At 39.3% G+C, this 27,707-nt stretch overlaps 1 protein-coding gene across 2 annotated transcripts; it reads right to left on the reverse strand.

Moving 5' to 3' along the window:
• Nucleotides 1-506: 506 nt before the first annotated feature.
• cyp4t8 (cytochrome P450, family 4, subfamily T, polypeptide 8) lies at nt 507-27,489 on the reverse strand. Of its 2 annotated transcripts, none has more exons than XM_081388556.1 (12): nt 27,258-27,489; nt 24,974-25,118; nt 24,831-24,875; nt 21,821-21,948; nt 20,829-20,953; nt 20,596-20,750; nt 18,263-18,369; nt 17,933-18,123; nt 10,441-10,574; nt 7,156-7,220; nt 5,654-5,736; nt 507-1,780 (listed from the first exon to the last, which is right to left on the reverse strand). In XM_081388556.1, exons 1-12 carry the CDS (start codon nt 27,441-27,443, stop codon nt 1,603-1,605), a joined length of 1,542 nt encoding a protein of 513 aa, XP_081244682.1. In that variant the 5' UTR covers nt 27,444-27,489; the 3' UTR covers nt 507-1,602. The 2 variants fall into 2 exon arrangements, with proteins under 2 accessions (XP_081244682.1, XP_081244683.1); XM_081388557.1 differs by lacking the exon at nt 507-1,780 and adding an exon at nt 5,388-5,438.
• Nucleotides 27,490-27,707: the final 218 nt, after the last annotated feature.

Here is a 27,707-nt window from a genome sequence, read left to right on the forward strand (position 1 = left end):
AATGGTGGTCACACCAGATACTGACTGGTTTTCGGACCCCCCCAGACAAGCTGTTTCTATCTCCAAACAAAGTTTATTTTGGCCTGATTTTGTTTTAAATGATGTCACATTAATTTGTTCTTCAATTTTGCTTGAAGTATATTGGGGCCTTAACAGTCCATTTAATAGTTAACTTCATCCTTTCACTAGCTGAAATATTATACATAATGTTTGCTTGTACTTTATACATTCGTCTAGCCTAGAGATTTTATTGTGCCATGCACTTATTCCACACTTATATTTCATAAATTTTTCATTTCAAACACACGGCCAGTAAGTGCTTATATCCCTCAATAACAGTCCTTTTTGAAGGACCCTTAGGCTGTCAAAGTGTCAATCAAAGGGTGTTTATTGACCATTACAAAATTGCAAATGTTGTAAAATATCTTCTTTACAGCTTTGGAGAGTAAATAAAATAATTCTAATTTTTGGGTTTTATACTTCTAAGAATCACCACAATTTCAAATGATGTAAAACTGATTTTTTATTTAAACCGTGCAGAGCTAATGAGAGGAAACTATTCACAATGACCACTACAATGCATCATGCATCAAAAAGTGAAAAAATTAATAAACATTTTCATCTTTTCACTAGTTAAAAATCACAAGAGTTTATTGGTATTTATTCCATACTAGAGATTTCTAATTTCAGAATGAGTGTAGTAATGTAGCTGAGGCAAAATATTCATTCAGTATCATGTTAATTCATATTACTTGAAAATATTTCCTAGATTTCTATTAAATGCCTTGAATGTGGCGCAAGTCAAGTCACCTTTATTTATATAGCGCTTTTTACAATACAGATTGTTTCAAAGCAGCTTTAAAGAGATAATAGGAAAATAATGCAACAAAGATTGTTTTGGCTGTACAGCAGCTCTAGAAGAAAGTCATTGTCTGGCTTAAGTTTTTAATTGATTCATTTCAGTTGTAAAAATCATTAGTTATTTACTTAGGGGGCGCTTACACGACACTGTTTAAACTAAAAACAGAAAACCTTTAATGCATTCTGGCCGTTCATTTACACGGCAACAGTGTTTGGTGGCCTGAGAATGCAAACTTTGAAATAAGTTTCAAAGTGCAAGTTTTTGAAAACGGATTTTGAAAGCGATACCGTCATCATCTCCATGTAAACTTCAAAAACGTGAATCTTTGAAAACGTTGACGGCATGCACATTCGTGTTATGTTTAGTCTATAGGCATGTGCGGTTAGAATGCGTATGTGCGAGGGCACGTAGTCTGTCTTTACAAACTGACATTGCCAATTACTTGTCTGGCATGCATAATACAGATTTTGAAAACGTTTTCATCTGTACAGAAAAAAAAAAAAAAAAAAAAAAAAAAATTGTGTTGAGGGAGTGAATTCGCTAAGCAGTTTTACCACTTTATTGTGTGGAATTCATTGCAAAAATCATCTTATTCAATAACCATCCAGTTTCCAGGCACCAAATGTGCTGAATAAGGCAGTGCACAGAGTGCAGTGAATATTTAAATTAAGTCATTGTCATTCTTCTCAGAGCAAATAGGCCTCCAGCACGCCAACAGGCTCAATGAACACACTATCTTTTCATGAATCATTTTCCACTAATTTGATCTTGATGTGAATTCCATTGAGTGATCTGAGCACTACTAGAGGGATCATCTTCGGGGTGTGTTTGGGGTCTTTAATGAGGCGATATTTCCTCAGTGTCAGCGCCACTGCTACTTTCATCTCATTCATGGCAAAGTTCTGTCCAATGCAGTTTCTGTAATCAGATATACATCAGAAGCTTTATTAGCTGTTTATTTATAACCACACCATATCTTTTTCTATCTGAAGCAATTGCATTGGTACGGAAATGTATAAATTCACAACAATTTGTTTACAAATCAGACAACACTATTTTGGATATAGTAGAACAATCTACTGGGCGGTTTTACAGTAGTTTTTTCAATCACAGTCACAGGAGTTTAGAAATCATTGTAATTCATATAATATGAAACAGCAGGGACAGTCATCCCAGAGAAACCTGAGATTAGTTATCTAAAAATTAGGTATCTAACATGCTTACTGAAGAAATAAAATTCCACCATTGAACAAACATTTTGTGCCAGTGCCAAGATCATTGTAAAAACAAAAAAAGTATACACTTTAGCATACTTTTAAAATGAGAACTTATTAGGGAAATATCAAATATTTTGAAATGTAATGTTTTTCAGACACGTTGGGCCAGATTTATTAACAGCTTGTGCCAGCGCAAACCCTCTTTTGAAGTTAACAAAAACAATAAAGACAAGCAGTGAAGAGTTGGCGATGAAAAGACGTGGACACAGTTATTTTTGTGGTTGACTTTACCAGTAATGCATTATAAGCATTATAAGAGTTATGTAATCAGATTTTTTTTCTTTTTCAAGTAACTAGTAAAATAATGCATTACTTTTAAATTTAGATGAATTTTTCAATAAGTAATGCAGATTGCTTTGTTTTCCCATGTATTGGCTGACAGCTCTCCTGTCCCCATGTAGAGAGGAATCGTGAGTAAGTGCAGAAGAGTCGTGTGACCTGTGTGAACATGATGCTTATTGTAGTTCTAGACAGAGCATTTACTTATCTCACTTGCACAACACCAGATTCAGTATTCCTGTGCAAGAAACTTCAAAGTGTCTTTAAAACAAGACCAGAATGAGGTTTGTATTCTAACGCGTTCCAGAATTACATTCATTTGAATTTCCTTTGCAGGTCTACACTCAAAAATGGGCATGGCAGTTAACAGGTTAATTGCTGAAGTGTTCAACTTTCTTCAGCTGCATTTGTTTAACCCTCTGATGGTCTTCGTTTAGGGGTCACGTTCTTGGCCTTCCCGGTCAGAAGTGACCAGACACCTAAAAATGAAACTTCCTCCATCCAACTAATGCCATAAAAGTCACCAAGTATCATAACCTTCCGATGAAGCTGTGATTTTTAGAAATTCAAAACAGAAAATTATTCGGTCAGAAATGACGAGGACCATCAGAGGGTTAAAGGTTTGTTTGAGCAGCGCCCTCTACTGTACAGATGTGAATTTGCATGTCCTTCAGTCTGAGGCTTTATTAATTTCAAATTTGGTGTGAAAGGGCCTTTATATTTGTCAAAAATAGAACTTTTGTTTTTTTTGTGTGTGTTATTAAAAACAAACAAGCAAGCCCAGCCCAGGTGAGAAAAAGTACCGCAAAAGTAGCATAACGCATTACTTTCCATGACAAGTAACACAATTAGTTACTTTTTAAGGGAGTAACCTGGACCTTACAACATATGCATTTTTAAGAGATTCCCTTTCAAATGCAAAATGTTTAAATAAATCCTTCAACGTGATTTACTAAGGTTTGCAGTAATTTACTGGCATTTGTGCCATTTAACGCAGCATAAAAGCATGTCTTAACCCATTTTTGCGCTTGACATGCTGTGATAGTTGCTGATAGGAGGAGAAACCGCAGAGAACAAACAGAGTGCGATTAGAAAGGAAGAGAATTTTCAATACATTTATGAATCATGCAACGTGATTTACTAAGTTTTGAGGAAGTCAATTTACTGGTATTTGCTCCATTATTTATTGTAGATTACCCACACCTGATTATCATCGGCTCTGCTTGTTTGCAACCCTGCGCTCATTTGTGTTTCTCTTGCTAGACTGTGTTGGTCATAATGGAAATGAGCTGCTGTGTCTGTGTTCATGTGTGCGCCGTCAGCAGACCCTCTCCCATCTGCACTTTTATGGGATTGCGGTCTCTGTAATTTGCCCTGTTTAGTAAATCTGGCCCTTAATTGCATGTTACTTGCAATTCAATTAAAATGTATTATAACTCTATATCATATTATTATATTACAGTGCTTTTTGACCCACTTTAATACTAAAGGTCCTATATGTAATTTCATAATTACTACTTTTGTATTTGAAATAAATGCACTGACAAGAAATTATTGTAAACTAAAAATATACTTTGAAATATATACTAAGAAATATCATTTCTTAATGACATACTTCATGTCATTTGTAAAACGTGTCATGTTTTTAACATAGACATGAAAGTTTACTCTTTAAGTACACTTTTTATTTCATTAATATTATATTATCTCCAATTGCTTTTTTTTTTAAATGTATACTTTTGAGATTTGAAGTACAAGTGCACATTCAGTACAATTATTATTCAAAAGTAGCTAAGCCAACTTAGTAAATCTTTTCAAACAAAAGCAATGTCAAACGACCTGCATTATCAGTTGCTTTATTGTTGTTTGCTCTGCTCTCATCAGGGTTGAACTGAGGTCAGTTGAGGGAAAGTTCAGTTCTTTATGTAATTCTTTTCCAAACAACAGCAGTTCATAGTGTCAAGCTGTTAGGACACAAACTCACATATGTAGTCCACATGAGCTGTGCGCTACATTCCAATTCCAATATGATAAGGTTTCAGTAGGGAACATAGCAAAAACTTTTATTCACTGATAATCTTGCCAACTTCCAATTGCATCTGCGCTCAGATTCTAAAACAGCGTGCTAAGACAGGTTGCTTTTTCACAGGACAACACTGATTGCAAAACGCTATTGCTTTTTGCAATTGTTTAAATATGCAGAATGGAGAATGATATTTAAAGATTTTTAGTGAATAATGACTTAAATTTCAGATTGTTTGTCTACTATATGATAGAGCTGCACAATTACTTGTTAAAAGTTCGTGATCTTGATTCAAACACCCACGTGATCTTATTTCTAAATGACAATGATTCTGAGCAGTTGCCATGTATCGGTGTGAAACAGCTTCATCAGCAGTATTTTCAACCACACATTATTAATACTTCTGTTACAATAATTCATATGATCACAGAAGTACTGGGATTAAAGTTTGGATACACTGATGTCTATGGTCGGTAGCAAACTTGATTTATGCTTCAAATAACGATTGTATTGATTACATCATTACACCAGAAAGTGGCGACAAATGACTGCTACAACAATGTATTTGTCATTGGATTATTCATTCGTGATTTCTTCAAAAGTGCAGATTCATCCAGTAATGAAACAAGTGAAGTCTTTATGCGCAAATCATTGAAGCATTCAGTCAAAACAATAAAAAAAAAAAATAATTCAAATTAATGAAATAGTTTTTTAAATAGACTACAGCATTTCACATTTTGTCTGATCCTCTAGTAAATTCCATGTTATTTTGTTTAGTTTTCTATTGAGAATCTTGATCTCTATTTTAAACAAATAAATCAGTTTATCCAGAATTGTGCAGCTCTACTATATGAGTTCAGAAATCTTGAAATATAGTATTGTGACATAGTAAATATAGGCTACTTGTAAGGTAATTTTTTAATTTTTTTAAATGTTTTTGTTTGTTACTATGAACTGTCATTGAACAGGAAAGAGCTCCTTGAAGAATCTTCCTTTTCTGTTGGATAGGAAAAACAGCGCACAGGTTTTGAACGTACATTATTATTTATTTTTTTTCAGCTTTACTAAGAATCTCATTGCTATTTGTTCTCATGCAGGTTGAAATGGGGTCAGAGAACCAAACTCCAGCTCTATTCTGTGCGAGTGAAATGTGAGTGAGTGACCCACTTGCTAAACTGCTCATGTCTCTTCAACACTCGCTGGCTTACAAACCTGGGTCCAGCAGAGAAGGGCACAAACGCATGAGGTGATCTCTTAGCAGAGTTCTCTGGCAGAAATCTCAATGGATCAAATACCTGTGGACAACATAACATTTTAAATACATGTACATAATTCTAAAGTATAGTTATATATACAGACTTTAAAAACACATGAAATGTACTTGTTTTGTTCTCTTATATTTATGTTTTCTTTGAATGAAGTAAATATTACAAACATAAAATGATTAAGGTTAAAATATGGCTGTGTTCTGATTGTGAGTGTTTTGATTATATTAAAGTGGGGTCCGATAGTATGAGACCAGAAACTGTGATGTAAATCTAAAAAGCCTGTCATTGATCATGTGACTGTTTGTACACAAGATGCATCTTAAATCATGCTGGAGAACATGATCAGGAGAACAGGTTTTGTTCATGTAGCTCCAGCGCTGCTTTCATTAAAGTCCCCCTGTAGTCAATAATTGTATCCCTTAAAACTCATCTTTGATCACCAAAATAAAAATGTAAAAATGTCTTCATGCCTTAGGAGTTGTTAACACGACACTGTTTTCAACTAAAAACGTAAGCGTTTTTATGCGTTTTGGCCATTCGTTTACACGACAATGGCGTTTTGGGTGCCCGAAAACGCAAAGTTTTGAAAACGGCTTTCAAAGTGCAAGTTTTTGAGAACAGTCTCTGTGTAAACAACAAAAATGCAAATCTCTGAAGACGATGACGTCATGCACATGCATATTACATGTTTAGTCTATAGTGTTTCATAGCCATCTAATGGCCTGGCAGCAGAATACACGGGTTTTATTTGTTTTCGCGGATCCGTGTGAATGAGGATCGTTTTGACAATGGTGTCGTCTGTATGTGGAAAACTCAAAGCAAAAACTTCTCAGTTTTAAGCATATCGTTGTCGTGTAAACGTACCCTTAAAATATCTTGAATGTAACTCGACACCCTTGCCTCATTTAGTATACGCGGTTCTATGAATATCCAAATGAGCCCCGCCTCCACTCACTCACTCAGCTCAGAGATCCACTTGCTGATGATCACACGTTGATCTGATTGGTTACAAGGTAATTTGTGAGGTCAGAAACACCAGCGATTTCAAACTGTGTTTTTGAGACTCTCTTTGGTTCACTGCAGTTGTAAGGAGAAAATACTCAGCAATGGTGTCGACTTATGAATTGGCACATGGTTTGCCTTAAAACATATTAAAACACCACATATGTCTAGACAACATTAAACATTTTCACCACAGGGGGACTTAAAAGCAAAAGACAGGCACACTAGAGACATTCTCAATGAAATTCTTATTCTTTTTCAACAAATCAGATTATGCTGGTAAAATAATTTGCATTGAAAAATGTATTTAAAAATAAAAATGCAAATAGAGCACTTCACGATTTATCTCAAGCATTTGGACCCCATTTAATTTTTCACTCAATATGTTATGTTTTGTAGTGAGTGATACATTGCATATTTCAGATGTAAAGAAAACACTCATACATATGGATTCTCCCAAACCGTGGCATTCAAATGGATCCCATAAATGCTAACTCCAATGGTACAACCTATGGAAGAGTAAAAAAGTGTTTTAAGGCCTGCAGTTACTGTATGTATTTAGCCAGTTTTGTGATGAGCTGATAATGTTCAGTGTCATGCTGCATATACCAAGTACCTGAACAACAAGCAGCTAGATTAATGTTTGAACAGATGTTCTCTGAGTTAGAGGTCATTGTGTCTGTTTACAAGTGAACTAGGTTTAAAGCAGTAGGCAATTTTCCAGCCTTCATACCTACTGGTGGCCAAAACAAGCCATGTTGGCTGTTCTTTCTTCACATACAGTGCTGCAGTTTTGTGTCTGTTGCTTTGGCATAACTACTGTATTTGGCCTCTTTTTGGACCATTAATAAAATTGTTCAACCAAAAATGTAAATATCTTTTGTAAAAAAAAAAGTAAAAACCAAATATCTTCTTGCAATAAAACTGGGTGGTGACCAAGTGACTGACATGCTTTAAAAGGACAAAAAAGTACCATAAAATGCCATAAAAGTATTATAAAAGTAGATTATGACTTGTGCACTTGCCTTCTTTAGTCCTCTGAAAGCCATTGTGTGAGGAACAGACTGAAACATTGGCCATTATTCATTAAAAATCACAGTACTTGCACACTGCCAGAAAGAATGAGAAGTGCTAAAGACAGGCCCGGTTCTAGAACCAAATCACTGAGGGTGCTTCTGAATATAGTGAGGGTGCTGTTTACATAATCGTAGGAAATAGCTCAGTCATCAGTCTGAAACATAGTAACTCAAAATTGGGGATGTAGTATACAACAATACTGCTGTAATTGCTGTTAAGTTAAACAATATACGATCTGGCAGTAAATTATAGAATAGCATGTAAACAAGCAGCAATCTTCACTTTGCAAAACATTAACACATAGTCTACCTACACTGTGGTAATACCTTTGTTGTAACCAACTTCAACGACAATTGAACACAGGGCCGTTTCTAGGCATAGGCAAACTAGGCGGTCGCCTAGGGCGCAAACAGCTGGGGGGCGCCAGTGAGAGCCCCCACCACACCAAGAGATTTTTTTCTCGTCCAAGCGAGTGGAAGAAAAATCCTTCTTTTTTTACATTTCCGATAATGGAGCATATATTTGCACTAAGTGCCTGTCTTTTTGGCAAAAAGACGCCCATCTCTAAAAATCTACAGTGGCCATAGGTCGTAGGGCGTGAAGTGCTTGAAAGTAGCTTTTGATGCGTTCGACCGAAGTTCGAATCCGCCTTTTGCCGAACTCGCTCTTCTTCTCCCTTTTCCAAACACATGAGATGTAAAATTTATAGCCTAACATAAAGGTCTCTAGCGTTATATTTTGCCAACGAACTAAAATCGAAATCGTGATATGGCTTTGTGCCTTTATAAAACAGCACAATACTTTAATTAAGTAGCCTATAGGCATTCTGTTTATGCTGCGTGATTTAAAGAAAAGTGCGCACTTTGCTCACGCGATCAGAATGGTGATCTGGTGTTTTCTCCAAAATAAAAGCTAAAGGGTTTATTTCTTGCAAGTGAAGAAATTAGGACAAAAGTATTGTAATTTTCCTATACTATAGTGTAATGTAAAATATACTTTTGAAATATTCATTTTAATTTATACAGTACATATTATTGGCTATATGGATTTTACGTCATAGGAATACTTATATATTTGCTCTTAATTTTTAGCTCTCAAAGTGCATCAGATTGATGCATTAATTTAACCTTAAAATGTACAAAATTTTCTTGCGGGGGAGCATGCCCCCGAAACCCCCTAGAGGGACAGAGGTCCACCCAACATAGTTTCACAAAATCCTATGGGAGAGAACGATCATTTATTAACTTTACTCCAGCATAGTGCAACAAAGTCCTTTTAAGTGAGTAAAACTGTTAATGCCAAATTTTAATTGGGGGGGGGGGGGGTTCCTTATTACTCAATATGAATCTTGCCTAGGGTGCCAAAAAGGCTAGAAACGGCCCTGATTGAACACTTATTGAAGTCACTGCCTTACACACGTCTCTCTCCATGACGGTGAGAGACACATTTTTACATAACCAGGCAGAAAATGTACCAAGAACATCCAATCTAACTTGAACATAAACACACGTAACTTTACTAACACAAACCCCAACCATATTGCTGTAATAACGCATAAATCAACTCCCAACAAACAATTACCCATAATGCACTAGCGCTGACTGCCGGGTCTGTACAATGACAACCATGACAACACATCAACACCCAATCAGTCATTCATTGTTAGCGTTATGCATAAACATATTGATAAAGCACTTCTGCAGTAACGTTATTACACCAAGGTATTGCTGCTATATTCTTTATGACAACTCCAATAACAACGACAAGCAGTTCAAAACAATTGACAGCAAAAGACCAAGAAGCTGCGCTAGCTTAACGTTACACAACACACATAACGTTACACAAAATACTTATTGAGCATGCTACAATTATTAATAATATTACTTACAGGTTGTGATTCGGAGGAGAAGCTAATCCAAATATATTCAGTACTGTAACCTTCCTTCAAACGGCTTGCTTGAGCCATTTTCTTATGTCCATGATGATTAAAAATGGATCGACACTTATTTTTACGTTACCTAAAGCCCCGTCTCAGAAAGTCAGCTAACAAAATTTCTGAGCGGGAAGCACGCACGCAAGCAAAGTGGGCAATTAAAGAGACAGCTTCACCTTTTGCGTATCGCGATCACGAAAGGACAACTACTACAATGCATTAAACATGAAAGCATAACGAAATAATTTATTTAATATATATATATATATATATATATATATATATATATATATATATATATATATATATATATATATATATATTTGTTTAATTTTATTAATTAATTTATTTTGTGTAGGCTATCCTATTATAGGCAAGAGTGTGAAATCCGTCTGTGTTTTATTTTCGGCAAAATCTCGTTTATGTGTGCTATTAATAATTTTTCATCTGAGGGTGCTTTCACTTTTATTTGAGGGTGCTTAGCACCCTCAAGCACCCCCGTAGAACCGGGCCTGGCTAAAGACATTGCCTTTCGTGTGCATTGTGTACATACCAGGTTTAGATCTGTGGAGGTGAATGAGATTTGTATTATGAACACACTAGGAGAGCTGTTATGGCTTTAAAAAACTTAGAATCAGGCACACAAGTCATATGGACTACTATGAAGATACTTTTATGGTATTTGGAGTTTGACAGTCACTGGGTGATCACAGAATTACCTTCAGGTACAGTCCGTCCATCAAAGAAAGTCATGGGTTTAGTCAACTTTCGTGAAATTCCCGGCACAGGAGGGCAAAGCCGCAGAGATTCTTTAATACACATTGTGGTATAAGGAATTTTATTGAGGTCTTCCCTGAAACAGAAGGAGAGAGACGCATTCTCAGAGAAACAGATGGTGTATAATGCATTTCCAAAGAAATTAAGTCATAATAAGGAAATGCATTGAGTTGATTTGCAATGAAAATAGCATAGCTGAGCTAAAGCTGCTAATATCGTATTTGTACTGTAAAAATACTAGCAAAATTCCCCAGACAGCAAACACAGTGTCGGCCCAGATCCGGCCCACATCTGCTACACTTGAATCATATCATACACCCGGCACAATGCAGCGCCAAGCACGACGCAAGTGTGTTTGAAATACGTAACTTGTTTAAGCCCGAAGCATATATCATTTTCACGTCCTGCGCCACGTTGTTTAAATAGCAAATGCATTTGCGCCTATTTATGCGCCCATGGGCTGCTGGTCTGAAAACGAGGTGTGTTCAGGCGCATTGTTATCGTGTTGCTATTTTGAGGCAACTGAAATAGACTGAGCCATTGACCAACAAAAACCTGGTCTAAAGGTTAAACGCATTTTTTTTGTGGGTTATTTAAAAAGCGCGTTAGTAATGCTTGCATACACTTTGCTTATTACACACACAGGGATGCGCAACAACATACAAACATAAAAAAAAAAAAAGAAAAAAAAAGGATTACAATGTAAAAGATTAATATTGTGTATATGGTGGGATCCGGCTTGTCCCGTAGATCTGCTTGCGCTTTAACCTTGCACATGAGTAGATCAGTTTAAGTGTTCAGCCTTTCCGCTTGCAAATTCCGTCATGTAAATAGTGAATCCGCCATGGCGCGAGCTCAACTCGCTTTTAAAGGGAATGAGAGATGAGACTTTGATTGGTTTATTTCACGTTACGCCCAAAACACACCCATTACTCATTAAGAGAATAGGGACAACCCTTTAAGACCATGCGCCGGGTGCGCCGACCATTTTCCCCGTCGTTAAACTAGTGGATTCAGATACGCCTTTAGTGCACTTTCGCTGTGCGCTTTAGACCATGCGCTTAGATCGCTAAAATAGGGCCCCATGACTGTTTAATTGAGTGAATTTTTTATTTTAACTTCCAATAATTATGAAAACACATTTTAACATTTCATTACTTTATGTAATTTCTGTTGCAGTTAAACACTATACCATTAGATAGGCTTACATGAAAAACTTAAAGCGTTGCTTATTTCATTTGTATCTTTTTTCTATTGTGTTTGTCATATTGTGTGTAATTTTCTTCTTTGTTTTTTATTGTTATGACTGACTTTTCATTTGTCTTCAATAATGTTGGACTTTTTTTACCTAGATTAGTTGGCCTAGTATTAGTTTCTGCTGTGATATATAAATTTTTGTTTAGGTTGCTTGTGAGCGTCCTGCTACTGGTTGCCTGATAACTAATGTGACGGTTTCAGTGATTAACCTGTTATCTCTGAATTGCAGATGATTGGCTGAAGTGTATGGTTGTACACCTGAACGTAATTATGACGCTCTATTAAAGACTGGGACAGAGAGGAGAGCGCGCGGCGGGCTGAGCTTGGCCTGATTTCGTGCAGGTTTCGTTTGTGCTGTATTGGAACTCTTGTCGGTTTGAAGAACTGAAGAGATGTGAGGGATATGGGATATCACCGCCGCCTTTGGCTCCATCTCCCGTGGGATGGTTGGACTGTTACTTTTCATGAGTGATATACATTTGCACACAACTACTGACACACTGATTGTCATTTATACTGATCCTTAATGTTGTGTTGTCTTACACGAATGAATAAATTCATTGATCAATTAGCTGTGGTGTGTGGTGACTCCCTTATTTTTGTTGCGACTCAGAAGAGATCGTAACACTAACGTGTATGAGATAACATTCACAGATGTTACTCGATGTTGTAGATAACAAATCAGTTCCCTTTCAAGGGAACTCGCGTTGCGTCGAGAATGACGCTATGGGGAACGCTTTGCGTGATGACGTCTTGAAGCACATGTCAAATCAGTCCAATGGTGTGGCGGAACGTCAGAGGCGGGTGACGTCACGTACCAGGAAGCTATAAAAGCCGGCCCGAAACAGAAAACGAAAGCTTTCTGAGTCTTCAGTTGCGCTCTGTGTTGAATCTGTCCTTGTTATTTGGTGTTGTCTGTCTATATATATTATATTCAGTATGGCGAGCAAGCAGCAGTTTAGAGTGTGTGTCCATCCCTGCCCGCGTTATTTAACGGGAGGTGATACTCGCACTCTTTGTGTTGTTTGTTTGGGAGAGGAGCATGCCCGGTCATCACTCGAGGGTGGTGACTGTGTGCATTGCTGTGCGCTTCCATTGCGTACGCTCCGATCCCGCTTGGCTCGGTTCAATCCCGAACACGTTCCCCAGGGCTCGGGTCCCGCCGCGGCTGAGGCTCGGCGGCGATCTCAGACCTGGGGTTCGCAAATGGATCTGTCAGTGGATGTTGAGACGGGCTCTGCCTTATCTCAGCCTCTTTCTGACAGATCCAGTGCCTCTCATCAGGGTGTGGAAGCACGCGTTGCGGTTTCTTACCCCCCGGTGGAGGCACCAATACTGCAATTGTCCAGCTCCGAGGAGTTGGACGTTGTTAGTGTTGATGCTGAGTCTGAGGATTCGCCACCTCAGTCTCATGCGTTCGAGGAATTACTCGATGTTGTAACTAGAGCTGTGGAAAGATTATGTATTGAGTGGCCAGAAGATAGGCAGGACGTTCGCTCGATAAGTAAACTCGACGAACGCTTCCTGCCATCTCGCGCACAGCCTCAGCGCAGAAGCCTTCCGTTCTTTCCCGATCTCCACACCGAGGTGTCGAGATCGTGGGGGAAGCCCGTGTCATATAGAGTTTACAGTGCACAAACATCACACTACTCCACTATTTCCCAATATAAAGAACATGGTTATGGGGAGATGCCGAAGGTGGAGGAGACGCTTGCGAGCTATCTCTCTCCAGCAACGGCATCTTCCCTGAAGGCTCCTGTATTACCCACCAAGCCAGTCAGATTCACATCTTCACTGATTAATAAAGCTTATTCAGCCGCTGGTCAAGCTGCAGCGTGTCTTCACACAATGTCTCTTATGCAAGCTTACCAGGCAGAATTATTGGGTGATTTAGATGAGGGCGGGGGAATTGCTGCTGATACAGTTTCCGAATTGCATAGGGCCACAGATTTGTCTCTCAGGGCCACCAAGGAGACGGCTAAATCCATCGGCCGCTCTATGGCAGCCCTGGTGGCCACTGAGAGGCATCTGTGGCTCAATCTGAGCGAAATTAAGGACAAAGAAAAACATCTTCTGTTGGATGCTCCTATTTCCACATCAGGTTTATTTGGTGATGCTGTAAATAGTGCTGTTGTTAAATCGCAAGAGGCTTCTAAGCAGGCAGCTGCACTTCAAAAACTTCTCCCCCGCCGTTCTTTCCATGAGGCTGCTGAGCGGGAGCAGCCTCACTCATCTAGAAAGAGCGCTGAACATCGTGCCACTCAAAAACAGAGCGTGTCCTCCCGTGCTCCCCCACAAAAATCACGGGGACACGGAGGGCGCTCTCAAACCCAGCAGTCTTCGAGGGGTAAGACGGATCTGCGGACCGTTATTATTGCCAAGAAGGCTGCTGGGAAAAAGTCCTGACGTCCGAGGGCTCAGGACAAATGAGGGTAGCCCCCCCCGAAGCAGAGCGTTCAACACCTCTTTTTACGGTGCCCGTCTCTCTTCGGTACCCTCAGGGGGCCGTTCTGCCAACCCTGCCGCCTCCGGTGTTACAGGGCGCAGCGGTCTCCGGCGAGCACATATCTCAAGGACCACCCGGAAACGTAGTGGCCTCGGGATGCCCGCCCCCTCCGAGGAGGGTGTTAGAGCAGTCTGTTCGGTTGTTCCCTGCCGGTGCGCCGTTACAGGGCGACGAACTGACTACTCAACAACAACAAAATCCAGAAACCAGTCTCGAGAGGCTGGTACCTCTAGTAGAATCTTTGACAGCGTGGAAGCTACTGTCAAATGTTTCTCGTTGGGTCCTGCAGACCGTGGAAAAAGGGTATCAGATACAATTCAAGAAACGCCCACCTCGGTTTATGGGGGTCCTACCCACAGTGGTGGCCCCCGAGCAGGTTCTGGTTATGGAACAGGAAGTAAACACTCTGTTAGAGAAAGGGGCCATAGAATATGTACCTCCCTCCAACAGGGAAACCGGGTTTTACAGTCGATATTTCATTGTTCCAAAAAAGGACGGGGGATTGCGTCCCATTTTAGATCTTCAAGTTCTGAACGAGTCAGTCATGCAACTCATGTTCAAAATGTTGACGTTGAGACAAATCGTGCCACAGATCAGGTCCGAGGACTGGTTTGTCACGATAGATCTCAAGGACGCGTATTTCCATATTTCCATCCGTCCGTGTCATTGGAAGTTCCTGAGGTTTGCTTTCGGGGGCAAAGCATACCAATATCGAGTTCTTCCATTCGGTCTAGCTTTATCACCCCGCACTTTCACGAAATGCGTGGATGCAGCTCTGGCGCCGCTGCGCCTCCAGGGCATTCGCATTATGAACTACATCGACGATTGGTTGATTTTAGCTCAGTCGCAGCAGATGGTGGTTCAACATCGAGATGTTGTTCTCGCCCATATGAAAGAGCTGGGGTTACGGCTGAACGCCAAGAAGAGTGTGCTTTCTCCACTACAGAGGACCACTTTTTTAGGCGTGGTGTGGGATTCAGTGTCGATGCAGGCGCGCCTGTCACCGCCACGTGTAGAGTCCATTCTTGCTGCTGTGAAAAGTGTAAAGTTAGGCCAGCTACTCACTGTCAAACAGTTTCAGAGACTGTTGGGTCTCATGGCAGCAGCTTCCAACGTGATACCTTTTGGATTACTGCACATGAGGCCCCTGCAGTGGTGGCTCAGGACCAGGGGGTTTTCCCCGAGGGGCAACCCTTTTCGCACAATCAAGGTCACGCGGCGATGCCTACGGGCCTTGGTTATGTGGAAGAAACCGTGGTTCCTGTCCCAGGGCCCAGTGTTGGGAGCTCCTTGTCGTCGCAAACTGCTAACGACGGATGCTTCCCTCACGGGTTGGGGAGCGATCCTGGAGGGTCGCTCATCTCAAGGTCTGTGGGAAGACCATCATCGTTCCTGGCATATCAATCGCCTAGAGATGTTAGCTGTCTTCCGGGCTCTGAGGAGCTTCATCACAGACCTCAGGGGGCACCATGTGTTAGTGCATACAGACAACACGTCGGTAGTCGCCTATATCAACCACCAAGGGGGTTTGCGCTCGCGCCCGTTATCAAATCTGGCACGCCATATCCTCTTGTGGTCCCAGGGGAAGTTGCTGTCACTCAGGGCAGCCTACATCCCCGGGGTCCAGAATATAGGAGCAGACACTCTGTCGAGACAGGGGCCGAGGCCCGGGGAATGGAGGCTCCACCCCGAGGTGGTGGAGTTGATATGGAGGGAGTTTGGCCAAGCACAAGTGGATCTGTTTGCGTCTCGAGAGACGTCTCACTGTCCACTTTGGTTCTCCCTCACGCATCCAGCTCCTCTCGGATTGGATGCTATGGTACAGGCATGGCCGAGGCTACGCCTGTACGCCTTTCCCCCAGTTGCTCTGCTCCCGGGAGTTCTGGAGAGAGTTCGCAGGGACCGGGTTCGCCTGCTTCTTATAGCCCCGCGGTGGCCGGGCAGAGTATGGTTTCCCGATCTTGTGTCCCTCCTCGACGGGCATCCTCTGGAGCTTCCTGTCAGGAGGGACCTTCTGTCCCAAGCAGGGGGTTCAATATTCCACCCCCGCCCAGAACTGTGGAACCAGTGGGCTTGGCCTCTGAGGGGGCCCAGCTCATAGAGTCAGGTCTCTCAACTGAGGTTGTTGAGACCATTCTACAGTCCAGAGCTCCCTCCACGAGGAAACTTTATGCCCTGAAGTGGAGAGTCTTCACTTCTTGGTGTAGTGACCGTCGGTTGGACCCAGTTAACTGCCCAATTGGTACAGTGCTGGAGTTCCTGCAGGACCGGTTCACGTCAGGTCTGACCCCGTCCACTTTAAAGGTTTATGTGGCGGCCATAGGTGCTTACCACATTCCTTTGGGTGGAATGTCTGTGGGGAAAGACCCTTTAATATCTCGTTTCCTTCGTGGCACTTGGAGGCTGAGGCCTGCAGTTCGCTCTAGGGTGCCACCATGGGACTTGTCCATTGCTCTACAAGGCCTGCCCTGGCCCCCTTTGAGCCCATTGAGGAGGTTCCTGAGAAGTTTCTAACTCTGAAAGCTCTTTTCCTTCTGGCTATTTCTTCTCTTAAGAGAATAGGGGATCTGCAAGCATTGTCGGTTGCTCCGTCATGCTTAGAGTTTGCTCTGGGTATGGTTAAAGCCTTTCTTCATCCAAGACCGGGTTATATCCCCAAGGTCCCCACTAATGTGGTCAGACCTATTGTTCTGCAGGCCTTTTGTCCTCCTCCCTTTCAGAATGCGGACCAGGAGGCTAATAATTTGCTTTGCCCAGTTCGGGCGTTAGATGCTTATGTCCACAGAGCTGCCCTGTGGCGTAAAAGTGATCAATTATTTGTGTGCTTTGGGTCCCCTAACAAGGGAGGCCCAGTGTCTAAGCAAAGAATGAGCAAGTGGGTGGTTGAGGCTATCTCACTTGCTTATGAGGCGGCTGGGCAGCCTTCTCCTTTGGCTGTCCGGTCGCACTCTACGAGGAGTATGGCGGCCTCTAAGGCCCTTATTTCAGGAGTGTCTTTACAGGACGTTTGTGATGCGGCAGGGTGGTCCTCACCGCACACTTTCGTCAGGTTCTACTCTTTGGATCTAGACTCTGCTCCAGGGTCTCATGTTTTGTCATCCTAGTGCTGCTCTACAAGATTTCACACAGGACAGACATTTGTAGCTATGGAGGCGTTGGTATAGACGTTCCCCATAGCGTCATTCTCGACGCAACGCGAGTTCCCTTGAAAGGGAACGCCTCGGTTACAACTGTAACCTCGGTTCCCTGAAGATGGAACGAGCGTTGCGTCGCCTTGCCATATCTCCTTCATGCCTGTCAGCACGACTTCAGACTTTACGAAGCTTTCGTTTTCTGTTTCGGGCCGGCTTTTATAGCTTCCTGGTACGTGACGTCACCCGCCTCTGACGTTCCGCCACACCATTGGACTGATTTGACATGTGCTTCAAGACGTCATCACGCAAAGCGTTCCCCATAGCGTCATTCTCGACGCAACGCTCGTTCCCTCTTCAGGGAACCGAGGTTACAGTCGTTACCGAGGCGTTTTCTTGCAAAAGTCCAGATTTTTGCCAAAATGGAGCAGCCCTTTTTGTTACTTTGACAGACCTACATTTCCAAGCATACCACTATTAACAAACCAGGATCCAACTCTTCCTATACTTGACTCAACATGAGTCGTGTGATGACAGTACCAATCCAGCGTGTCTTTTCCATCCAGAGCTTGTAAGATCTCCTCCCGGCATTTCTCCTGGTGCTCAGGGTTACATGCCAGATTGTAGAAGATCCAAGATATTCCACTGGCTGTAGTGTCATGGCCTTCAAACATAAATGTGTCCACTTCAGCCCTGATATCCTCATCTGACAAGCCCTGCTGATACTCGTCCTGAGACCGACACACAAAATCACAATCTGTGACATTAATAATACAATGGTACTATGCAATAGGTAACAACATATCAGCCATGAAGGATTTTCATTAAGTCAGAATATAAGAATTGTGTAAGTGCTTGGGAATATCATACTCGGGCAGACAGAAGAATATCCAAAAAGTCCAAATATCGTTTGTTTTTAACAATGCCCTGTTCCTTCTCAATCTTCAAGACTTCCTTCCTCTTTCTGATAACTTCCGCTAAAAAAAAAATGGTAAGAAATTGAAAAGACATTAGAGTTTTGCTTGTTAAAGTCTACAGTTCCTTTCAAAAGTTTAAGGCTGCATTTATTTGATCAAAAATACAGTAATATTGTGAAATATTTTTACAATTTAAAATAACTGTTTTTAATTTGAATATATTTGAATTTTCAGCATCGTTACTCCAGCTTTTAGTGTCACATAATCTTTCAGAAATCATTCTAATATGATGGTTTGCTGCTTAAGATACATTTCTGGGCCCGATAAGCGTTCTTATCTCTAAGTAGTTCTTAACCTATTCCTTAACCTCTCTCTTAACCTTATGGGACGGTTCCCGAAACGTTCGTATGCTAAGTATATCTTTTGTAAGTCACACTTTCATAAGGTTGGTCTGGACCACTCTTAGCTTTACCTTATCACTGTTGCAGGTCTATATGAATATAATTCTGAAGTTTTAATACACCCAGACAGTATTAAATTAGGCTAATTCAAGTGTTTTCATGCAAAGAATAAAATTGTCATTACACTGATTGTTGTTAGATTTTTAATTATATTATTATACAATATTATTAATTTAATTAAAACGCTCTTTTAAAGGCCAGTGAAAGCATAGGCTACTGTCAGTTAAGTCCTATTCGGACACTAATATTGTTTCTCATGGGCTCGTCCGGTATTTTAAACATTTACAGGGGTAAGTCGGTGATTTTAGTGCCATCCGAATCCATAATATCAGTGTTTTTCTCACCCAACCCGCGTAAAAATCCCTGGCCAAATTAGTACCTTCTGTTTTTTGACAAACAGGTCGTGTGGTAATTTAATTGCCGTCTGAACCCACATCTCTGAGTTTACAAGAGATTCAAAATTCACGGTTTAAATCCTTTTTGATCACTGCCGAGCACCGTACACAAGATGTAAACTTTTATTACTGAAATGCTGGAAAGTATTTACAAGAACAATATTTCATCGCAGCTCCACCTCAGCGAACAAAAATGGGAAAGAGAAGAAGGCACGTACATTTTTGAAAAGGTTACTGTGGCAGCAATATACGTTACAATTTTAAAATATGTAGGCTAGGCTATTATAGTTTGGATTATTTTTTATAATATCCAATAATCATAATAAATTGCAATTTCAACTATTTCTGAAGTGCTTCATTTATAAAGATCACCGCTTTCTCACATAAACAGCCCCTGCACGAGAGAATAATTGATTGTCGAGCCATCGATTTCAACCAATTCAGCACCATCGCCACGGACAGCACCGGGTAACGTCGCACGTAAGAAGGTATATTTAAAGCAGCTTCCTAAGGTATGGTTCGAGGAACACACTTAGGAACATAAACACCTTTGGTAAGATATATCTTTCGAGCTCTCTTAGCGCGCTAAGAGTGAGCGTTATCGGGAAACCGGGCCCTGATTATTATCAATGTTAAAAACAGTTGTGCTGCCTTAAAAAAATGTGGAAACTGTGGTACTTTTTTCAGAATTCTTTGACAACAGAAAGTTTGAAAGAACAGCATTTATTTGAAATAAAATCTTTTTTTAACATTATAAATGTCTTTTCTGTCACTTTTGACCAATTTAATGCATCCTTGCAGCATAAAAGTATTAATTTCTTTAAAACAACAACGACAACAACAACAACAACTTTTGTTTGAACGGTAGGGCCCCGATATACTTAGTATACGAAATCAAAGATCAAACAGGTGAAGTTCGAACTTCTTTTTACCACAAAGCAAAGAACGAAAAAGAACTTCGTTGTGAGTATATCGAGGCCTGTAGTGTATATTTTGGTTTATCTAAGATATATAGCAGGTACGGATAAAATAATAGCCCATGAGCAGGCCCAAATATAATCTTTCACAAAATCTGCACAATTCTGAGAAATGGATCTGTTTCAAACAGGTTTCCTGAACTTGTTTCCCAGTCTCAGATGGACTGGCAAGACTGCTCAAATCAACAAGCAAGTTTTGAAGGAAGGGTGTAGCACTAAATGTTGAGCCCCCAATAGTTCATTTGGGTCAGAGAGAAAATGCATAATGTTTTTCTTTTTTTTAGACAGTAATGCAAAGCCATATTATAAAATTTCCAGAGCCTCATAAAATTCAGAGGAACAGTTGATCTAATGGTTTCAGATTAAAATGTGAATATTACATTACATCTGCTGTGGGGTTTCTGCGGGCCTGCTCATGATGGACATGACTGTGGCTTGTCAAAGAAACAACACCTGTATGATTGTGTGCTATGCCAGCTGCCTTCCTGAATTTGTATCCATGTGGACTGAGATGAAATATGGCCTTGCTGTGGTATGGAAAAACTCTGAACCTGAGGTTCACCAGGTGGCAGAGGTCAAACACTGCCTTAGTGTACGGGTTGGTTCCACTGCAATGAGATCAGGGAGATTTTACTAAAAGGAACTGGATACGTACAAACGGACGAGGTAAACGAGTATTTACTCACCTGTCTGTCTGACAGTTGCTGTTACAGCTGAACGCACATTTCATGATGCTGTCCAGGGTCATGAGACTTACATGCTTAAACAGTTCAAATGACTCTTCTGATTTGGCATAACCTTCAAACTTATCCTAAAAAACAGAAAAATTCATTTAAAGTGTATCATTCTATGTCACTAGTATCACCAAACAATAAGGAATTACAAAACTAATGACTGTTATGTTCCAAGAACCATCAAGTTATGAAAATGTTATTTCTGAATGTTCTCTGAATGTTTAAAATGTCCAACATTATGGCAATGCTACTTTTGAATGTTTTCGAACAAGTAGTAACATTTAAAAAATACGTTGAACATCCAACTAAAACGTTGAAGGACAAGATGTTCCATGTACAATGTATAAATACTAATGTTCTGAGAGCAATATTAATTCAATTCAATTCACTTTTTTTATTGTGCTTTTCACAATACGTATCGTTTCAAAGAAGCTTTACAGAAAATTCATGTAATGTGTCACATTACAATTTAGAGTGATCTGTTATCAGAGGTGACTGTCCAAGTTATGTATTTCAGAAATGTACATATACAAATCACGCAGATTTATCCAACAATGTATTAATTTAAGGCAGAAACCATGAGCTCATGAAGTAAAAAGATCAACTTGTGAACTTTAAACACACAATCAAGTAACATTACTCGAAGAACGTTAGCCAAAGTTCTGAGAACATTCCCTGTCAGCTGGGAAAAAACCTTAGTAAATCACCTTGCGTGATTCATTTAAATACTCTCCTCCTATAAATCTTGCATCTGAAAGGAAAACTCCTACATATGCACGTGTAATAAGGTCAGCCGTAAAAATAACCCTTTCCAGCCTTTTTAGTAAATCCTAAAAGTAGTTTTTTTAACAGCAAAAGAAGGTTTGTGCAGGAGCTGTTAGTAAATCTGTCCCAAAGTCTTTTAACATAGAAAAATACACACTCAACAAGTGTCTTAAACGTACAAGCATGACTTTGGTTGAATCAGAAATAAGTTTCACGTAAGGCTTCAAAACATCATAATGGAAACCAGGAGTGAGGAGTCGTCTATGCCGAAACCATTTCTGTCCAGCAGACACAAGCAAGCCATCGCCTGAGGAGACAGTGAAGAGTAAGTGATAACAGGGTGTTTCTTTAACTACAGACACTTTTATGTCCCATGGGTAGATTCTTATTAAAACTGTTTTTACACTACTTTTCAAAAGCTGTTTATGTATAGATTTCATTGTTTTACCTTTGTTCCAAACCCTATGGAAGCTTGTTTCCGCCACTGAATAATAAATAAATAATAATAATAATTGCGACTTTTTTATCTCACAATTCTGACTTTTTTTCTCACAATTGCGATATATCAAGTCAGAACTGTGACTTTTTTAAAGTGACTGATATAAAGTCAGAATTGCGAATTATGAAGTCAGAATTGCGAGATATGAAGTCAGGATTGCGAGATATGAAGTCAGAATTGTGAGAAATAAAGTCGCAATTGTGAGAAAAAAAGTCAGAATTCTAACTTTATAAGACGCAATTGACCGTTCGCAAAAGCCACGCCCCCTAGTTATTGTTACTACGCCCGTCAAACAATTGAGAACCAGACACATAGCCATGGCTGGGTTGAGCTACATACCCATTGGTATAAGTGATTGGTTTTGGAGTAATGCAGCAGACATATCCTCCAGGGCACGACAGAAAGGGCTGCAGTTTTGGTTTAGTTTACAAAGTCTAGTTTAGGTTACAAAGAATCAGTTTCTACCTGTTCTATCAGAGGTATGACAGGTTAGCTATGCTAGCTAAGCTAAGGATGACGACCAGCCTAAACAAGTAACGTTAGCCTACAGTTTCCCCACCTCTCAAGTTTAACCTTTCATCATCGCATATGTTCTACGTGTCTTTAAACATTTCATACTGCACTCGCTCGCTCGCGTCCTATTCGCTTTGGATGCGCGATCGCTCGCGTCCTATTCGCTTTGGACGCGCGAATGGATTCAAAATGTTCAAGCGTCGAACTAGACGCGATACACGCGAATTTGACGTTCTATTCGCGTTTGGTGTGAACCAGTCTATGGTGTGAACGCAGCATAATGAACAGGCTCCGATGTCAAGATTGCAATGCTGGAATGTGTGTGTGTGTGTGTGTGTGTGTGTGTGTGTGTGTGTGTCAGAGAGAGAGAGAGAGAGAGAGAGAGAGAGGCACGGGCGCGATTGAACAGTGGAAACATAAAAATAATTAAGTTACTCCGTCATTTTATTCATACAGGACATCATTAAAACTGCAAAGTGTTGTAAGAGTAACTTACTTAAACTACTTATTGATAATTGATATGCTAAGTTAGCTCGCTATCTTTACTTACAGCAGACAAAAGTATGCTTATTAATCTTCGAGGCATTTAGCTGAGGTCTCCCACACTGCTTAAATCCATTGTCGGCATCTTTCCGCTTGGGTCTTGGGTTTTGGAAAGGCAAAAAAAAAACGATCCCTCCCTCTAAACTTTTGGGATACCTGGTGTCAGACTTGCAGGTGCCATTGGCGCATCGTTTCACCTTGTTGCTGAAATCGCAATGTTTGACGGAGGTCCTTCTCCTTAGTTACAGTTGCTGAGCTAGGATTGGACGAGGACCGTTCGAGGGCGGGGTTTTGCGAATGGTCAATTGCGACTTTATTTCACACAATTCTGACTTTATATCTCGCAATTCTGACTTTATAACACGCAATTGCGACTTTATAACACGCAATTGCGACTTTATTTCACACAATTCTGACTTTATATCTCACAATTCTGACTTTATATCTCGCAATTCTGACTTTATAACACGCAATTGCGACATTATTTCACACGATTCTGACTTTATATCTCGCAATTCTGAGAAATAAAGTCAGAATTGCGAGATGTAAACTCGCAATTGTGAGATAAAAAGTCGCAATTATCTTTTAAAATGTTTTATTTTGGGGCGGAAACAAGCTTCCATAAAACCCAGAGACAAAATGAGAAAAATAATCCGTTTTTTAGTTGAATTACAACTGTCCTACAGATGTCGCAGAATTTTTGCAGAATTTTTTGAAAAAGTAAGATTTTTTCCTAATAAAGTTTGTTTATTTGTTTGCCAAGGGGACAACATTGTCAGTCAAGTGCTTGATATTGTAGTTTAATTTTATTTATTTTTTTCACATTTGACAATAAGCATGAACATATTATTTAATTGTGTAAATTTAAGATCCATAAAATGGTTAAAATACAAAAAAATTATTTAATGAGACTGCCATTTTATTCTAAAACTAAAACAGAGTTTCTACTCACATCAAATGCAAATAGTCAGCCTTGTTGGCAGAGGCTATTTACACTACTGTAACTCCATCCACCATTGTCTGATTAAGCCAGACAAAATGACAAAAGACATCCCGTTGATAGCAGGATTGGGTGGCGTTGGCTTTTGACTCGATCGACCCGACTTTGAATCTGCCTTTTTCCGAACTCTTTCTTCTCTCTTGGATTTTCCTATCGCATATCAGCTCCGAGAGGCGTTTATTTGAGAGGCGTTAAAATATTCAAAAAGTGGACATAAAGAGCCAAATGGGTATTTAATAGTGTGATTAAAGTGTTTAACGGGTAGGGTTAGGGGTAGCTTTAGGGACAGTAATGTCCCAATAAGTCTGTTTATGATTTTAATAAATATAATCATATACACTGAATATGTTGTTATTACTGCATACTGTTTTATAATATACTACAATACACTAATGAGCAAATAGTAGGCCTATCCTATACCATATGCACTTGAGATGGTGAAAATTATATTTGTTTACGACAGAAAAATTGACAAAAACAGAATTCTAACATGGTGTCTGTATATAGACTGTTGGACATTGTTAGTCAATAAAGTAAACTAGTAAGATCCAAGGGTCCCATAATTGAAGAAACACCAAATAATAAACTATTGAACAATGGTCTTTTATGTAAATTATCTTTTGTGTAATCTTACCCAACCAAGGGATGAAAAACTTATATGCATAGTCATCTTTGGGTTCTGTCAAAAAAGCAAAATCAAGTCATATAAAAATGCTTGTTTTGGTTATTAATTAAATCTGAAATGTATCATTCAAACAATCAATCAAAGATCAGCACCTGTTGTGGTGAGAATGGTCTTCGCATATGATGGGTGGTGGATATTCAAAATGGACAGTGATGGGCCAAACCACAGTGGAAAAGCAAATGGATACTGTTTACTCCACTTCAAAATCTTTTCCAAATCATGTCCATCCTGGTGAAACTATAAAAAAAAGTTCATAAAACTGTTATCAACATTACTCTTTAAAGTTATTAATTTCACGTGAATTCTTCCAATTCCTGCTGAAGAATGTGAGTGCAACACAAGGCTCTTCTGTTTTTTTGCCTTACAATATAACAATGTAATTGTTTAGTTGCAGTGAATAGACAACGGCTCAGGCATGAGGTTACCATCCTCGGAAGATAAGGAGCTCAATTACAGAGGACTTTTTATTCATACATTTTGTAATATTCATGAATTTGCAACAAAAAAAAACATGTGAAAACTTGCACCAGCTTCACAATTATATCCAACGGATATTAAAATATAATGTTATTTAAAATACTATGATTTTTAGGAGAATAAAACTCACAAAAGTTACTCAACAGGTATTTGAAACCAACATAAAAATCACTTCTCGCAAAAAAGCATGACTGGACTTGAAGCTTAGCTTATACCCAGCTTACAGGGAAGGTCCTCACAACGTTCTAGCAAGATTCTCTCAAAGTTATGAGCAAACATAACATTACCAGAATGTTCGTTCAAAGTTATCCAGTCTTTATTAATTTTCTCAACACGTCAGCAACTGTTTGAATTGGACAATCGTTTAACTTTTTCATTCAATAGTAACGTTCTCGTAAAGTTTGCAAAATTATAAAAATCCCTTAACTTTCGTATAACCAAGAAAAAAAACTGTTTTTAAAACTATTAATAAACTGGACGTTTTTTGAACGCTCAGAGGACGATCAGAAATAAAGTTTTCAGTAACATTAGTCCGTCTTTAATAACTTCACAGGAACAAATCAGCAACACACTATTAATATTCCAACATTAACTATCAAGACACTCTGATTAACGAATTAGTAAGTAATAGCACTCAGTTGAATGAGGCCGTTTACTATTAGCTAATCAATAACTGCTATTTTTTTATACCTGCCAGACGACTACTAAGAACTATACAGGTTCATAATTAATGTGAATAATGCATAATTAATTCTAAATTAAAGATCATGGAAACCCACTAGTAATGACTCAAGAAGGAATTATTAATGATTTGGATCAGTATTCTAAAGTGAAAAGCATGATAAATCCCTAATATTGACTGAAATCATTGTAAGCTTTAGAGGTTTTTGTAAGGTTTTGGATAGTAATGACTCTTGAGGTGTTCCTACATCCTTATAAAGACTCAAGCCTAATGACTCAAGCCTTACCAAATCCATCAGAAGGAATAACTATCCAAAACATTACAAAAACCTTAAAAGTAGGGCAGCACAGTAGGCTATATCGAAATTATCGCAAATGTATATCGCGATATGCATATCACAAGAGCTTGCAATAACTGCGGTCATGAACAAAAGACAGAAAGAGAAAATCACTCACTGGCTGCTCTTGGCTGAATAACTTTTGTAGCTTTAATAAGAATCAGTCTTTATTTAATTCATACAGTGAAAACTAGCCTAAGCGGTGTTTTATTTTTACATTTGATTATTCAGTTTTTGTTGTTAAATAAACCTAATGTAGGATAATCTGAAACCCTAAACCCTGTGGTTTACACTTATGTTAAAATAACACTTCTTTACTACAATAAAACACTGATATTCACTTGTAGGGATGTTTTCTTGTCACAAAAAGAAAGTGAAACACGTATGTAGGTAATTTAATTTTAAATATATTTTAAAGTTTATTTAAGTTTATTTTACACACTTTACTCAAAAGCTTATCACTTTAGAATACCGTTCCAAATCATTAGTTATTCCTTCTAAAGAATTTGGTAATACTAACTTAAGTCTATAGGCTACTAATAGGTTACTATCTTCACATTAGAATTAATTACACATTGTGCTTTATTCACATTAATAATTAACCTGTAGTGCTAGTAGTCCTCTGGCAGGTATGAAAAAATAGTTATTGATTAGCTAATAGTGAACCAACGTTACCTCATTCGACTAAACACTACAATTCGTTAATCAGAGTTAATAGTTGTTACTAGAGTGTTAATTGCGTTACTCATTTTTTCCTGTGTATTCATTAATGACGGAACAATATTCTAAAGAGTTCCCAAGATTTCATATCTTAGAAAAACCTTAGAAAATATTTTTTTTTAGCTGGGTATTTGATGAGATGTAGTTATCAGTTGTTTACCTCCTTGACGTGCCCGAAGAGCCAGTGTGCAGGTGGTCCTGGAAAATGCTCCATAGTTCGCATCCCCCTTCTCCTCATTAACAATAATCTAACCACTATCACCAAACACACAAGCAATGCGAGTGCAAAGACATGATTCATTGAGAGAGCTTCCAAATTCAACGGGAAAATCCAGTAGAGCTGCATGACTGAGCTGTCAGTCAGTCTCGCTCTCTGAGCGGCTCTTCTGTGGTCATTGAACTTGATGTGGGAAAGAGGAAGTGATGAGGAGAGAGGGACGGACTTTCTGCTACAGGACACAACAAACAACCTTTTATACAACAAATCAACAATTTCATCAGGTTTTCTGATAGCTAGGTGTTGTTACACTGTGGAAAAAAATCAGGCAAAAAAAAAACAAAAAAAACAAAAACACCCAAACATACAAACAAAAAAGTGTGTTAGTGTTGT

Source organism: Scardinius erythrophthalmus, assembly GCF_964197995.2.
Source record: "Scardinius erythrophthalmus genome assembly, chromosome: 16".
NCBI classification, from domain to species: domain Eukaryota; kingdom Metazoa; phylum Chordata; class Actinopteri; order Cypriniformes; family Leuciscidae; genus Scardinius; species Scardinius erythrophthalmus.